Source organism: Candoia aspera, chromosome 1 (assembly GCF_035149785.1).
Source record: "Candoia aspera isolate rCanAsp1 chromosome 1, rCanAsp1.hap2, whole genome shotgun sequence".
NCBI classification, from domain to species: domain Eukaryota; kingdom Metazoa; phylum Chordata; class Lepidosauria; order Squamata; family Boidae; genus Candoia; species Candoia aspera.
In genome coordinates this window covers 117,757,759-117,775,192 of record NC_086153.1, presented here as the reverse complement: position 1 = coordinate 117,775,192, position 17,434 = coordinate 117,757,759, and the positions used below count along the sequence as shown (strand labels likewise).

General features: G+C 42.2%; 1 protein-coding gene across 1 annotated transcript in view; it reads right to left on the bottom strand.

Annotated features, from left to right (window-relative positions):
- The window catches only part of SNAP91 (synaptosome associated protein 91), a 111,141-nt gene that overhangs the window by 24,885 nt on the left and 68,822 nt on the right, over positions 1 to 17,434 (bottom strand). Inside the window, exons 15-22 of the mRNA XM_063312564.1 lie at positions 12,828 to 12,842; positions 12,487 to 12,663; positions 7,132 to 7,239; positions 6,343 to 6,618; positions 6,023 to 6,103; positions 5,795 to 5,866; positions 2,965 to 3,048; positions 784 to 867 (exon numbers count right to left, since the gene is read on the bottom strand). Coding sequence (XP_063168634.1) covers positions 784 to 867; positions 2,965 to 3,048; positions 5,795 to 5,866; positions 6,023 to 6,103; positions 6,343 to 6,618; positions 7,132 to 7,239; positions 12,487 to 12,663; positions 12,828 to 12,842 — 897 coding nt within the window. The remainder of the gene's footprint in view (positions 1 to 783; positions 868 to 2,964; positions 3,049 to 5,794; positions 5,867 to 6,022; positions 6,104 to 6,342; positions 6,619 to 7,131; positions 7,240 to 12,486; positions 12,664 to 12,827; positions 12,843 to 17,434) is intronic.

The window sequence follows — 17,434 nt, the reverse complement described above, 5'->3', positions numbered from 1 at the left end:
AGAATGTTTATGGTTTGGAAGTCTAGTAGCCATAACGATGCTCCCTTTGTATGATTTAGACCCATCTATTATGAATTGTAAATCAAGGCATATGACTTAGCAAGATGTGAATCCAGTCACTAAAGTTCATTGAAGAAACTATTGTACAAGTATCATGACCTATCATAACGTGTGAATCCAGCCATAGCGTGCCTTGCATGCTTCCGTTTTTAGAGATGTTTGGATATAGAATGGTCTTTGGCAAACGCATCTTGTACAGTATGACTTCAGTTCTGTTCTTTTTTCTCCTTATAATTTAAATGCACCAACATTTTCAGGGTACTTTTGGTGCTAATTTTTCTCCTGTTCCATTCATCTTTAAAGTATCCTTCCCACAGGAAACTCTGCCCAGCAATACCTACTGTTAACCGAGTGCGTATGTCCATGTGCCAAAATCAAGTGAGAAGCATTTAATCCCAAAAGTAGGCACTGTACTAGTTTTGTGGAGGGTGGAGGAACAGGATAATAATCATCATCAAACCATGCATTGCAAAGTTTCACGGAACACATTCAGGTTAAACTATTTGTTTAGTTACTATCCACTCCCAAGGCTTGGAAGCATTTTGGCAGATCCATCGTCGTCTTCATGCTGCTTGCAGAAATATAAATGGTACTCAGAAAAATGTTGTGAGACCTGCAGCATCCCTGACCATTTGCCCACTACGTTTTTTCACAGTACAGAAAAGTCGCAGCACAAACACAGACACCCTTTATTAAAAACAACACACAATTATATTTCATTACCAGCTAATAGGTCAGCAGAGGCAGAAGAACTAGAAGCAGCTGAAACTGCAGGTTGGGGCTCTGAAGGGCCACTTCCAAAAGCATCTACGGATTTTTCCATGAGGCAGCAATAAAAGACAATAGGATTTAAACATATTATAAATATATTAACATGCAGCATATAGAGGGAAAATGCAACTATGAATATGACATGACTTTTCAAGACCACAGAGGAACGGCAATTGGTAAAATATATGAGACAGTCTGAAGAATAGCTGTAGCTGTTCTAAAACCAGAGAAACTAGAGGAGGATCCAGACAGACTTTTTTTATAAGTATGTCAGCTGTACTGATGAGAAGTGATGGCAGTGATAAGGTTCGCCAAGGGAAGATGACTCCGAGAGAGCTGTTCAGCTTTCTAAAAGCACTTCCTCATTATTCCAAACTACTTAGTAATCCTAACCAGCTTTGCACTCCTATATAGAACTAAGAATGCACAGAAACTTCAAGGAATACATGAACCAGTGAGTATTCTCTCTCCACTGACCAGTATGAATGAGTAAAGGATGTCATTCAATTCCTGTGCTGCTATAAAATATAGCAAGTCTTTGACCAACAAATATCTCCCTTTCCCCATAAACCATGCAGAAAAGAAATAAAACATATTGCCACCTCCCTAGCATCATTTCACATTTTCCTAAGATCTTGTATGTACTTATCTGGCCATTTGCAAATACATCTGAGCATTGCTATAAAGGGGTAGCTGCAAAATTCCAAGCCACCATGCTTCTATTGCATTTAAAAGTGTATTGCCAGCTCTGATGATGAAAGGATAGCATGCTGGCAATTTTGCAAAGAGGTGCTTTTCTCAGTAGCTGTAACCAGTTACAGGTAGCTGTGGTGGGTGCAGTTGAGAAGGGAAGATGTAGTCTAAACAAATCCTACAGAGAGGCACCATGAACAGGATGCTGAAGGTTGCTGGGGAAGTAGGGTGGAAGGAGATAGTCTTAGTGAAATAAGAAGAGATGGAAAAATATTGGTATCTCACCATCCACAAAGCAGTCACTTAAGAAAACAAAAACAAAAAGCAGTCTGGTGCTTTGCAACTGCCAAAAAAGGGATGCAGACAGTAGGGATGTACAAAGCGTCTGAATGAAGTGTTTTGCAATGCACTTCATAGGGAAGAAAGTGAACTGCAGTTTCTATGTTTGTTGAGACAGCTGCAAACAGGTTTTGAAACAGACAGAAAAGATGTGGCTCCAAAATTCAATAGAAACCCTTTATTGTCTCTCTAATCCACTGTTTTCCTCTTCTACATCTCACCCATCCATCCATCATCACGGATTCTCTGTGCACACATGAACAAGACAACCTGTGTTTGTTCCCACAAACATGCAGTCCTTTAAGGATATCCTTTTCTGCCTCTCCTTTCTAATGTAAATATTCTGCCTGGTTGCACTTCATCACTACTGCTAATGTAAGTTGTCATCATTTATGCTATTTTTTTCCTTCAAGGTATCTAATTTTATTTATTCATTCATTAAATTTATACATTGCCCATCTCACTACGTAAGTGACTCTAGGTGGCTATGTTTTCTTGGGTATTACAAGTTATGAAGGACATGCCTTTTGATAAAAAGCAATATAACAGTTTGTGATTTATGCTTGAGTACAGTTATATAGTTCTCTTCACATTTTGTAATTAAAAGACAGTAGATACTATATATTGTAATAATTCCAGTGTACATCCCAGAGGTCCATGGACAAATAATTTCTCAGCTCCACAAGAGCAGAATCAACTCTATCACATTTATCTAAATAGATAGATACTGTAGACAGATGATAGACAGACAGACAGAAGCCTCACACTCCATCCCTTACCTATAAACAGACAACAGTGTCAAGAGACATATACATGCTACAGAGAAGCATAACTGTAAAACTGAAAGTTATATACTGTAGGAGGAAGAATGAAATAGTTACTTGAACAAGAAAGGAATTCCATGCATGGAAATAAAGACAGGTAACAGTACAAAAACACCCCAGCTGTATTTTATAACACTCAGTTAAAAAGCAAATTAAGTTACGACACAGCATAATAAAAGTAAATGTTAGGAAATGCTGAATTGCTGGCAAAGAAAAATGAAATGAACCCTGAAATGAAATGTGAAGTACTCTAATGGTGAGAAAGAACAATACCCACCACAAAACAGGTCAATCACACCTGAAGAGTCCACTTTGGCCGGGGAAGCAGTGGGCAGGGACGATGGTGCTGCAAATGCATCCACTGGAGTAAGCATGATAATATTTAGTATCAGCAAATTAGGAGTGATGAGGCCATTACCTTGAGGCCATTACCTTGAACCCATGACATCACAGTGTATATGTAATGACTTGGAAAAACTAAATTTCCTTTAAATTTTTCATATAGTATCCAAAGTTCAGGTTTTTATACTATAAAAGCAGCATGTTTAAAGATTAGATTTAAAAGAAACACTGTTCTATGACCACATTTTACTTACCTTTTATACATGTGGGGACTGCACAGAGTAATATATATGTGCCTGTATTAGCCTTGGTTTTATACAGTATTACTGCGTATGCTCAAGAGCTGAGGCTTTCAGGTTTCTCATTTCATCCAAGCTATGGGAATTCTGGTTAATCCAAAGTACAATCAAACTTTAAAGCCAGATTTAATTTTCCAGAACTTAAACTATTTAAACTTCCTGGGTTCTGGATAGAATGAGAACTCCCTGATCATGGAAGCTTCATGTTCCTTCTTTTGATATATAAGCTAGGGAGGACAGTATTATGAGCCTAGAGCCTGAGAATGCTCATTGATATAGCAAGCAACTATTGCTCAGAGCTACATCTGAATTGCCAAGTAAATCTGTCAATAGGGAAGGTGCTGTAAAACTGTATTTCTAATAAAGCTCTTTTCATGGGTTATGCTTGTAAACAAGCTCTACAGCTGGCTTTTGACTCTGTCCGTCTTTCAGCAATGATTTGAAAAGGAAGCTGAGTGTAAATGGCATATAAACATCATTAAACAGGGTTAGCACTACAAAGTTAGCAGAAGCTGGGCACACATTATCTTCCTAAATTAAAATTAGAATTAAAATTGAAATAATTGTGTTTATACTGTTGGTTATCAAAATCTTATGAGAGTGATTGACAATCTCATATTCTAGGTCAACCTCTTGTGTGAGATCTTGGGCAAGGCTTGTACAACCTCAGACGTTCACCTAAAGTGACACAGGGAATATTTAGGAGATCAGCTCAGTTTTGACATTACTAAAACTTTTCAGCAGTTCAGAACTGATCGTATTTAACATGTACAGTTGTAACTGAAATTATTCGACCCCCACTGCAAATCAGGTTGATTGTCAAAATGTACAGACTTTCAGCTGTTGGCAATGAACAAATGAAGCAAAAGCAATTGAAATAGCTCAAATCAACGAATGCTTCAAGTGGTGTCCCCAAAGTCAACTGAAAATGCAACTTATAATGACTTCTCCAGTCTCACAATTATTCAACCCCTTCATGGCAAGCATCTTCAGTACTTAGTAGAGCACCCTTTTGCTGTTATGACCTGCTGCAAACGAGATGCATAGCCAGACACCAGCTTCTGGCAGCGTTCCTGAGGGATCTTAGCCCATTCTTCATGAGCAACGGCCTCCAGTTCAGTAATATTCTTAGGTTTGCGTGCTGCAACTGCCTTCTTCAAATCCCACCAGAGATTTTCTATGGGGTTCAAGTCAGGTGACTGTGATGGCCACTGTAGAATCTTCCAGGACTTCTTCTGCATCCAAGCCTTAGTGGAGTTTGAGGTATGCTTGGGATCATCGTCCTGTTGGAAGGTCCAATGACACCCAAGCTTCAGCTTCGTTACAGACAGCATGACGTTTTGTCCTAGGATTTCCTGATACTTCTATGAATCCATCTTGCCGTCCACATGCTGCAGGTTTTCGGTGCCAGGGGATGCAAAGCAGCCCCAAAGCATCACTGAGCCACCACCATGCGTAACTGTAGGCAGAGTGTTCTTTTCAGCGTATGCTTCATTCTTCTTCCTCCAGACATACTGGTGATCCATCGGGCTGGAAGGTCCAGTTTTGTTTCATCGCTCCACAGAACAGAATCCCAAAACTTCTGTGGCTTATTTATATGATTTTGAGCATATTGGAGATGACTTTTCTTGTGCTTTTGGGTCAGTAGTGGTGTACGTCTTGGGAGTTCTGGCATGGGAACCTTCTGCGTTTAGTACGTGCCTTACTGTGCTCACTGAAACCTCAGTGCCTGTTGCCACCAAGTCTTGCTGCAGGTCTTTTGCAGTCACTCGAGGGTTTCTCCCAACCCGCCTTCTCAGAAATCTGGTTGCAGCCACTGACAGCTTCCTTTTTCTGCCCCATCCAGGTAGCGTAACCACTGTTTTTTTAACGTTGAACTTGCGAACTATGCTTCCAACAGTGTCTCTAGGGTCATTCAGTGCCTTCACTATCTTTTTGTATCCTGTTCCTTGTTTGTGAAGGGCGATGATCTCTTCTCTTACCTTTTTGGACCATTCTTTTGACTTAGCCATACTGTATTTCTAACATGCAGTCAAACAGGACACTCAACTAACCCCTAGACACTTCAGGTATTTCATGTGTTCCAGCTCAAGCACACCTGGTGCAACTAATGAAGCCCTTGATTAGTTGCATCGGGTGTGCTTGAGACAACACCTGTTTTGCATATTGTATGTGTGCTGTTGTGACGGATTCTGTTCAGGGGGTTGAATAATTTTGAGACTGGGAGAAGTCATTATAAGTTGCATTTTCAGTTGACTTTGGGGACACCACATGAAGCATTTGTTGTGTTGAGCTATTTCAATTGCTTTTGTTTGATTTGTTCATTGCAAACTGCTGAAAGTCTGTACATTCTGACAATCAACCTGATTTGCAATGGGGGTTGAATAATTTCGATTACAACTGTATTTTTGAAAAAAGGGGACAGGTCACACGAGAATAACTTAGGTCTAAAGAGAAAGCACATACCGGATAAGAGATCACCAGTGAGAGAATTCTCAGGCACAGGAGAAGCTCCAGTTGGCGGAGAAGAAAAAGTGTCTTACAGAAGCCAAAGAAAAATAAAGGAGAAATTACATGAAAATTAGAGATAGATATGCATATGATTGACAAAAAAAGATGCTCACGAATCAAATAAAATAGAAATTTAAAAGCACAAGCTTGGGTTATTATAGGACAGCACATATATATTTTTACCTGTCCCAAACAGGTCTATGCTAGGAGCTGCATCTGACTTAGGTGGTGCAGAGGAATCAGCAGGTGTGGATTCAAACAAATCTAGATGAAAAATACATAATGTCTTACTAATTTATATCTCCATGTTGGGAATCTTGTTTCTTTCCAAGAATAATTGCCGTATTGTCATGAGTACGGCTAGTGAACAGGAGGGGCCCCCTCCTGTTCACCAGCAGTACTCATGACACATAAACCCTAAATATGCAAAAGACTGTTTCCATATGCTGAGAATCTAATTCATCCAATATTTTTTCAATTAAAGAGAGAATTAAATAAGTTACCACCAAAGATATCTAGAGCAGGAGGAGGAGGAGCAGAGGTGGTGGTAGTAGCTGATGTAGTAGCAGTAGTGATAGTAGCAGCAGTAGTAGCAGCAGCAGTTGTAGCAGGGGCTGGAGGGGCCACAGCAGCAGCTGGAGTAGGACTGGTTGCGGACACGGAAGTGGCTGCACTAGTTGTAGGGGTAACTACAGGAACGCTGGTCTCAGTTGGCTTCATAGCAAAAAGGTCCAGCTCAGGAGCAGCCTCTGCACTGCCTTCTGATGGGGCAAAGGGGTCTTGTAAAAGGAAATGGCAGAATATATATATATGTATATAGGATCAGCAGGGAAGGAGGTTGGAAAAACCACACCCTGTGTGGATTACATCATATACAGAGATATCATAATTTATACATACATGCAAACCAGAAATCAAACACACAGATTTATCAACCACTGTTAATTCTCTGACATCTTTGCTAATGGGTGCACATGTGCACACATGCACTTTCTCTCTCACCTGAAATAAGGTGTTTTGGAAAAGTGTGTTTGTAATCATAGAAAAGTTTTACCAGCAACATGCAAGATTCTTCATTGTTAAAAATTTTCAATTAAAAAAGGCTTTAGTGAAATCACTTAGGAATGCTTTCCTGACACAATTTTGTTTGATTAGAATTTTTGTCCAAATACTTCGAGAAAACTTAAAAAAAAAAAAAAAGAACCTTAAATGACAAACATCCTGCCATGAAGTTTATTTAATTAGTACGACACACACAACAAGGACAGACGAGCCAATGAGATGGAACCCACCATTTCCTGAGCATGCATCAAGAGCTGCGGCTACAGGGGTTGGGGTGGCTGGTGCTGCTGCCCCTTCAGGTGCTGCAGGGGCTTCACCAGGAGAAGCTGCAAAGGCATCTTGAGTGCAGGGTTAGAAACAGAAATTAAGAATAATAAAAAAAGAAGAAAATAGAGTAAAAGAACCAAGTTAAATGGCATAAAAATCCCTTATACAAAACGTCAGTTCACAGGGTGAAGGTTGTGTTTGTTTTGTGCAACTACCAACAGTTTTCAAACTAAACTCAACCAATGTAATTATATTAGGTCAGATGATTGTGACAGTCTGCAAGTACAGGCAAGGTAAGCAGAAAAGCTAAGGGTGAAAAATGCTCCTTGTATAAGGGTTTTGAGCAGCATGCACATGTAACCTCCAAGAAAAGAAAAACAAACAATATAAAATCATTCAATAACCAATATATTTGAGAGAGTAACTTTTCCTGTTCTGTCAAATTGTTTCATTTTTTATCTAAGATTGGGGAACTGAAGTAGACTAATAAATGTTACTTGTCTTACAATTACAATTTCTCTTGACTTGGACCACAGTAATTACACTGAAATGTTAAATGTTAATAGCCAACCGCTTAAACCAGTGTTTCTCAACCTTGGCAACTTTAAGCTGTGTGGACTTCAACTCCCAGAATTCTCCAGTCAGCAATGCTGGCTGGGGAATCCTGGGAGTTGAAGTCCACACAGCTTAAAGTTGCTAAGGTTGAGAAACACTGTCTTAAACAGATGGATTATCAGAAAAACAATCCAGTAATTGAACAGCTTAAAGATATATTTTTAAGAACTCTGAGTAGGATTGAGTAGTTTGAGCTACGCTGTCCTAAATTATATTGCTATTTCATACAGTTTTCTATTGATAAAGTAGAAGGCTAGGTTTCCTTCATTCCTCCAAGTATTCAGACTGACAGGAAAATTCACAGGAAATTCCATACATATACCCCAATAATCCATAGTTACATGCCCATATCAATGGATTTCAATTTGTCTCCTACTCCTGAAATTGAACATGGAAGAATTCAACAAACGTAATATTAATATTTCAATAGGTTTAATTACATTTTCATAACACCATCAGTAATTTGACAAGTCTTAGGGTTTTATTTTAAAAGCCAATTCTAAAAGCTAATTCTCTGCAGTTATACCTTGAAGAATTACTTGGTCACATAATATGAGAGAGATACCTTCACCATGTACCAAAAAAGGTTCCAGGGATGGCGTGCTTCTCCAGGCAGGCTGATTCATAATTATAATATCACTACCAAAACCACCTCTCTCTGATGGCCCCCTGCACCTCTCTACTCTGAGGAAATCTGGATAACTATATCCGAAAAAAAGTGATCTGTCAGAGAACCTGCATCCAAGCCATATGGGGTTTTTTGAAGTTCAAACCAGATATTATCATGAGACATGTTTTCCTTAGCCCTGGCTGGTTAAGCACTGGAGAACCGAGGCAAGGAATCTTTTTTTCCCCTCTAAAAGAAAGCTTGAGATTCCTAAAATAAACACAACTTTCCTGCTTTGTTTCACTTCCATTAGGTCCACTGATTCAGAAGACAAACTATTTCCACATGCTGCAAGAGACAAGAGATACCGGTCTTGGGGACAAAAAAAATCTAGTAGCACCTTTTCCTAACAATTTTATTAAAAGGCATCAGCTTTTGTGAGTTTATAGAACGCATCTGATGAAGTGAGCTGCAGCTCATGAACACTTATGCCTTAAAACAAAATGTGTTAGTTAGAAAAGGTGCTACCAAACTCCTGATTTTTTGCCACTGTAGCCTAACACAGTTCTCTTCAGGCATGATCTTGGGGTGGAATTCAGGTCTAGTACGACTACCAGACCTGCAATGCAAAAATTCAAACAACCAGTAGGCAGCAGCAAAGAGTTAGGGCTTCCTGTAACTTTGCTGCCCTCCAGTAGTTGTTTCAGGTATTTACAGGCCAGCTCTAGTAGCCACACTTCTAACCCAATCCCTTGGGCGAATTTTTCAATTAAAAAGATATTGTTTCCTTTTGGACATAAGAAAAAGTACTTAAAGCTAAAAAGGCTGAATTTCAAAGCACAGAGAACTTTCCAGTCCTCTTCCGAAGTAAGAATGTGACTTGCTATGTTTTATGATAATTAGGAAAGTATTTAAATAAATCTCACTTAATTAATGATATTGCACTTCTCAGGAAGTGAATTGAACTGATGCTATCAAATAATATGCTTGAAGGTATCTGGGTCTCTCTGCATTGTTGTTTATTCATTTAGTCGCTTCCGACTCTTCGTGACTTCATGGACCAGCCCACACCAGAGCTTCCTGTCGGTCATCATCACCCCCAGCTCCCCCAGGGACGAGTCCGTCACCTCTAGAATATCATCCATCCATCTTGCCCTTGGTCGGCCCCTCTTCCTTTTGCCCTCCACTCTCCCTAGCATCAGCATCTTCTCCAGGGTGTCCTGTCTTCTCATTATGTGGCCAAAGTATTTCAGTTTTGCCTTGAATATCATTCCCTCAAGTGAGCAGTCTGGCTTTATCTCCTGGAGGATGGACTGGTTTGATCTTCTTGCAGTCCAAGGCACTCTCAGAATTTTCCTCCAACACCACTCTCTGCATACAGACATTCATATATAATCACTACTTGGAAACAAGTTTCTGAAATCAGGTTTGAGGGTTAGAGTCTAATTAATTTCCTATTTAGCAACCTGCTTTCTTAGATTTTAGCAAGGGTTTTAAAACAAGTCACATTATTGGCCTTATTTATTGACATAAGTGACACAAAGAGCAATTCATACCCTTGGAAGGCACTGGTCAAGCCTGAGGTGTGTGCACCTTTAAAAGTGGAGTTTGCAAAAGAACGTTAAGTATTTGTCTCCCTAAGGCTCTACTGCATTCATTGTAGGAAGCCAACCATATTGTCTACCCTCTCTTGCACACACCAAGCTAATTCCGCTATAACTTTATCTCCTTTTAGCACTTCATGAACAAGTGTGCTTAAGACTCTGGATCCAGACCCAATTTCTTTTTCAGGAACACTCTTGGAAGGGGGAAATGGGTTTAAACTTGCTTCATATAGTATAATTGAAAATAGCCAAAATCAAGGCATGTTTTTTAATTCTGGCTTGTGTCAATAAATCATAGTTCAAACTAATTCCCAATTAAGACACGCAGGCAACGTATGGTTGGTTCATCATTTAGCAAACAGGATTTTATGGCTTGTTAACGGCTAATTTTGGGCCAGAGATGTTAGAAAGAACAGTATTATGCTGAAACTACTTTTCCAGTGTTGTTGATACCACTGATTCTTTTGGTATCTACTTTCTTGCCACTAGGAATTTCTTTTAATCTCCTTCAAGAGTATTTCTAGTCAGCAAAAGGGAGCGAGGAAAAGATTAAGTATCTCTCATAGTGGGCATAGCAGCTCCAATCCAATCCAAGTCGTCGTAGCTTAAACCACAGAAGGAAAAATAGTGGCACTTGACTACATTTCCCCCAGGTATCTCACAGTCAAAACTTCAAAGCAATTTTAACGATAAGCTTAGCTTTACTACATCATGGAAACATTATCAGTGACCAGTTCCAGTCAGTTTAAATAAGGAGATTGATTCTACTCTTCTTTTCTAGCATCCTCAGAGATAAAACTCACTAGCTTGTTTATGCAATGCTAAACTAGGCTTCAGAGTTAATCAAAACAAGCCCTCCTTTATCAACTAGCAGAGAAAAATATAGTGTATAGTGTGGTATATATTGTGCTACATGGTTCAGAAATAATGGGATACCATTTGCACTTCCTGCAATTAGAGACACCTAGAAACGCCTACTGGGCAATGAGAAAAAGTGAAAGGCTAGATCTAGTTTTCTCGATTCAAGTCTAGAAAATCTCCTGCCTCTCAGTAACCTTATAGCTGTGAAAAAAGTAGAAGCTACACTTTTACCAATTTCCCCCTCATTACTGACTCTCTAACGGTTATGTTACTGTACTACACACCCTGCCTACTCCATCAGCATTAAGACAAGGCTGAACAAAATCATTACAAGAAAAGGGGAAAGACTGAAGTAGCCACCGTGGTGGGGACTTTGAAAAGGCAATTCAGAATTAAAACAGGACAGTGTTGGTTCTGCTGCCATGCAATTTCCCACTGGAAAGATCAACCTTACAATTTCTCTAGAGACAGAAAGGCTCACATGCTATTAACTTAAGATATAGACAATTTAATGTTAAAATGTTCCTCAAAAACAAAAATCCTGCTGCCTGCTATTCTAAAAAGCTGACATAGACATGCATCTGATCTGCAACAGAACAAGTTAAAGCTGCCTTTAGATCTGCTAAAAAGCAAAGTAATAGGAAAAAAGCAACAGGAAATGGAGTCTGCCAAATTCTCATTGTGCTGAACTGGTATTTTCATAAATGAAGCATTTAAGCATTTTTGCTTAACACGTTACAGAAAACTGTATGGCAGTTGTCCAATAACTGAGAATATTTCAATTTCAAAAACTCTACTTAGATAAGGTAAACAGGAAGGTTTACCCTAAAGCCACACTGAAATGCTGAAAGCAAATACTGAAAATGGGATAAAATTTCATAGCTGTTACATTGGAAACATTTTGCTTACCTGAAGAATCACTAAATCAATTGTATGTTTGTTTTGCAGTATGTCCTTTTCCACCTGAAAAACTTTTATCTAGCCAAATTATATTATTCTGCAGACTACAGCTTACCAAATAGGCCAAGAGAAGGGCCAACTTCTGTCAGTTTGGGGGATGTACTAATTTTTGGATTACAAGGCTGATGGTGGCAAGTGTGGCAATGCCAATAGAGAATCGTCTCTCAGGGAAAGAAGCCTGTGCAGCATTGGTTCTACCCAGCATCTCTGGTAAGCAGTTTCTTTGCCTAGTTACCCAAAGTTCAACTTGCTCCAGAGAGTATAGCTGATACATCTGGGGTACTAACTGGAGTTTCCCATTCAGGTTGAATATGGCTTCAGAACTGGGGACCACCCATCAGCAGGAGAAAAGAAAATCACATTTTTCTTCAGGTCCCAAACGTATTTTTTCTTTCCCACTATTTGCAAGTAAAAAGATTCACACTATTTACAGTAATGCAACCCATTTATCATGTGTAGGTTAGCCCCACAGTATTCCTGTGAAGATTACTTCAAAGAACCATATTTTTGCACAAGGTAATATGCACACTTGGCCTCTTTTCAAGGTATCGTAAGAATCTGGTTTTATTAATTCTGTAGGTGAAGAGAAGAAAGTTACCAGATTTTATCAGTGTTTCCTCCTTCCTCCCCATTCTTCAGTTGAGGAAGTAGTAGCAGAAGACTAAACTAACCTCCAAAGAGATCCACCTCAGCAGCAGCAGCAGCAGCAGCAGTAGTAGTGGCAGTGGCAGTTGCAGAAGTAGTTGCTATATCAGCAGTTGCAGCAGGAGGGGCTAGGATGGGTTCTGGTGCAAATGGATCTGAAATCTGTGGTTCAGAGGTAACACTGGAAAATCCAGCCAAACTGTCTACATGCGTCCATACAGGAAGATCAAACAGGAACAGTAAGCAGAAAAGGCCAAAGTAACACTAGATTGTACAGTAAAGTAAATTAAAAAGAGACAGACCTAGTCTAGTTGCATATTTAAATATTTCAGCTGGAGGAACTGCTTAGAAATCAAGCATTACTCACCCTCTCCCAAGAGGTCTGTAACATGTCCATTAGAAGACAGCAATGTAAAGAAATAAGAGAGTTAAGAAAGTCAACATGCATGCTACTCAGAAGTCACTCTCTGCCAATGTGGGGCTATTTCAAATCAACAGGATGCTGCTCTAAGTCCAGATATGTCACAGGTACTTGGCCTGCAGATTTACATTATGCAGTCTCTTTTCCTTTTTCAAAGCACCTAGAAGCAAAGACTTAAGTGACTAAGGTTTATCTCAACCCATTTCTGACACAGCCTTATCCACCTACAAACTATCTTTGAAAGAGGAAGAGTTAGCTTGATACATTTGGCAAGTAGCTGTTATTTAATTTTTTCACCACCACAAGGTGAGCTTGAACACTGTTTTAGGAAATGGCACATTTCACAATCCAACTGGTAGCAAAATCAGCACAGATGCATGTTTTTAAACATTCATTTTAGAAATCCCAGATGCAAGGACATTTGAAAAGTCTTGAATTTGGTTTCTCTGCTTGAATGCAAATCAATAATTCTGATAGCCGCTTTATAATTTGGTTTTAATGAGCAATAATATCAAAGTCTTAAACTTGTTGTTGTTGTTGTTATACAGGTTTCCTGCATTTTAAAGAAGCATGTCATCCATCCACTGATGAGCAATATATGAGTTAAACTTTCCCCACCTTTGAGGCTACAGAGCTGAGCAGAAATTCTATGAAGTTCTTTGATTCTTGCCCCTTCCAGGTCAAGACTGCAAAAACGGTAAGTTTATTTGGCAGTTTGGAAGGGAGAAACCCAACATGCAATGATGCCAATATACTGAGGCAGGGGAGGCAGCTGCCTTGGAATTCAGAGACACAGGAAACCCTCTGGGACCCCCCTTGTTGACCATTCTGCCTCGTGCTTCCAACAATTGCTTTGACAATTTCCCTCTGGAAAATTCTCTTTCTTCTTCCAGAAGTGGTCCAACTGAGGAAAATTAGGCTGTGCCTAGGAAGAAGCTATCCAACAACAGCAAGAGTAGCCAGAACCTTAATTCTAGCAGAGGATTTGGGAATGACATGCCCAAACATGCCAACCTTGTTTTATCTGGCATTCATGGCCCATTTCCAGGGGAAGGTACTGTTTGTCAGCTTGACAGGCAGCACAGAACACTCCATTCCATGCTGAGCAAGCAGAGGACAGAAGATAGACCCACTCCAGTTTTTGGGTAGCTGTCATGTTCACCGTTTCAATGTGCTTGGTACATCGTAACGTTTCGCATGTCATTAGCCTGATACGTGTTTGATCTCAGGAGGGAGGAAGATTCCTCTTCGGGGAGTTCTTATCTGTTGGCTGCTGGGTTGGAATGTGTTTGGGTTATCGCATGTGTTCAAGGTTGTTTTCCCAGGATGTGTGGAAAACGGTTACCAGCACCTGGGAGGGGGGTGGTTGCTATGGCTGGTAGGGGGGAGGGATTACGTTTGGAGCCAAGGGTTTTTAGTTTGTATTTGGCGCGCTTTTAGTCATTCTCAGCTTTCTTTGTACCTGTCATAATTTCCCTAATAAATCAGATTTCATTTAAGTAACCTCTTGTGAGTCTGAGTGTTTGGGATAGGCGACCATTACATAAAGCTGAGAATCCAAAACTTCAAATCCCACTGGCCCCTATCCAGGAAAAGACAAGTCCGTCTGATCCGGTGAGGGAGAGTGCTGGCAATGACCGATCCAGATGCGTTACTCATGGAGAATGAGGGGTCGAGTGAGGGAGAGCCCGATTCTACCATGGTGTGCCCCGACAGAGCCCCCCTGGGAGAACTCTCAGCGATTCGAGAGGAGGCGAGTTCGGGGTCTGAAGGCGAAGCTACAGGCACGAAGACCGCGCCAGAGACCACGGTCACAACCCCGGGCGAACTGGTCACCTGGGACGACAGTTGGGGGGACTTCTCGGAGGCGAGGGGCTTGTCCTGGAGGCAGAGATACCCGCTGTCGCCAATGGTGGTACAGGTGCCGCCGAGGGGGGACTCCCCCACTCCAGACCGAATCCGGGTGCTAGAGTCAAAGATGGACTACCTGGAGCTCTTTCTGCAGAAAATGAGCATGGACCTGAGTTCGCTGAAAGAGGTGCGGGAGGGGTCAAGCCAGCAGCATTCCACCCCTTCCTCACAGGCACAGTCCCCAGAACGGAGAAGGGGAGCTCGCCCAAAAGAGGGGGATCGGGCTCCCAGGGTGGAATTAGCGTCGCCGCCCGTCCCTGAGGGGAGGCGGGCGGGACCTATCAGAGCGGCTGAACCGCCAGTGGGGGGACGCAGCCCATCGGGCGGAGGATTGAGGGACTTCTCGGTCAAGTTCGACGGAGACCCGACAAAACTCTCATTCTTCCTGACGAATGCCAAAGGGTACATGGAAGAGTGGGGGCCGCTTTTTCGATCGGAAAAAGTGAAAATCATCACCATTGCCACCAAGCTTAAGGGGAGGGCAGCGGACTGGTACGTACAGATGTGCCAGTCGGAAGCCCCTGAACTGGAGAAATTCGATGAATTCCTCTGGGCTCTACAGCATCATTTCGAGGATCCACTAGCAAAGGAACGGGCGAAGCGTGCCTTGAAATAACTCAAGCAGGGATCGAGAACTGTGGCTGACTACGCGCTGGAATTTAAAGCGCTAGCAGGGAAGGTGGAAGATTGGTTGCAGGCAACTGTCATAGAGCTGTTCAAAGATGGTTTAAACACCGAAGTGCTGCACTGGTCGCTGGGGCGAGATGACCCTGACAGTTTGTACGGGTGGATCCAGCTCGCTGGAAAGGCTGAGCATGCCCACGAGGTGTTTGCGCAGAGACGAGCAACAAAGTCGAGGCGAGATGGCAAGCCCACCCGCCCCTCGGGCTCCTTTGGACGATCCGGACGTTCCTGGGAAGAGAAGGAGTGGCGTTACACGAAGGGGCAGTGCCTGCGCTGTGGCAAGGAGGGGCACCGCGCAGCGGCGTGCCCGAGGGCGAAGGGTGAGGACCAGCAGGGGAAATCGACTGCGAAGTCCCCTTCTCTACCGAGGAAAATGAAAGCAGCTGTGGCCGACAGCGAGCTGGAAAGCGTGCCGTTCTACAGGGACAAAGGTGAACCAGAATTGCTACAGCCGGTGGGAAACGCCAGCCACCTGCTCTAAAGGGTGCCGCAGGGCAGGTGGTAGAAGAGGGGCACGAGCCGGTGTCGGTGAGTGGCAACTATCGCATTCTCACTGTGAAAGTAAAATTGGGATCCCATTCAAAGACGATAGAAGTGTGGGCGATGATCGATTCTGGGTGCTCACGGTGCTTAATGCATCCCGACGTGGTAGCTGCCTTGGAGTTACCCACCTTCCCATTGCAACGACCCATTGCTTTCACCCAATTGGATGGGTCCATGGCCGGGGGCAAACCGGTCACGCATTTCACCGGTTTGGTAGCCTTGCAGATGGGTAGCCACCGGGAAGGGTTGTCATTTGTAGTGGCTCCGGTGGGGGGTCCTTTGGTGGTTTTGGGTGTCCCCTGGTTGGTCCAGCAGAATCCTCAGATAAATTGGGTCTACCGAACTGTAACCTTTAGGGACGGATTTTACCAAGCACCAGAGGGAACTGAAGCCCCAGAGGTGGTGGTGGGGGTAGCGGCAGCTGCGACTCTGCAGTACCCAACCCCTCCTCTTGAGGGTCTACCGGAGGAGTACCAGGTCTTTGCTGATGTGTTTGGGGAGAAAGAAGTGGATCAACTGCCTCCTCATCGGAAAACTGATTGCGCCATTGAGCTGGTGCCTAACACCCAATTGCCTAAGACAAAGATTTACTCAATGACTCAGAAGGAACTAACTTTGTTAAGGGAGTTTGTGGACAAAAACTTGGCAAGAGGGTTCATTGAACCAGCTAGCTCGCCAGTGGGGGCACCGGTCCTCTTCCGCCCGAAGAAAGATGGGACATTAAGACTCTGTACCGATTTCCGTGGGCTCAATGCAGTCTCAATATCAAATAAATATCCCCTGCCTTTGATAAAAGATATGTTATCACATCTGGCAAAGGGGAAAATCTTCTCAAAACTGGACTTAAGGGAAGCCTATTACCGTGTGAGGATCCGGGAGGGGGATGAATGGAAAACGGCATTCAATTGCCCGTTGGGAGGTTTTCAATATAAGGTTTTACCCTTTGGTTTGGCTGGGGCCCCTGGGGTGTTTATGCAATTGATCAATGAAGTACTACATGAACATCTGTTTAAAGGGGTATTGGTCTTAGATGATGTATTGATTTATACTGAAACTCTGGAAGAACATGTACATTTGGTTAAGCAGGTGCTTCGCAAACTAAGGAATGCTGAGTTGTATGCCAAACTGTCAAAATGTGCCTTCCATCAAACACAAATTGATTATCTGGGGTACCGGATCTCAGATAAAGGCATAGAAATGGATCCTGCTAAAATCCAGACTATCTTAGAATGGGAAAAACCCCGCACCCGTAGGCAACTTCAAAGTTTCCTGAGGTTCAGCAATTACTACAGGTTGTTCATAAAGGGGTTCGCTGAAATAACCTTACCCGACTGATTTACTTAGGACAAAGGGGGTGGGGAGAAACCCGCCGGGTAAAAAACCCAGGCGCGCTGCTTAGATGGACTCCGGCTTGT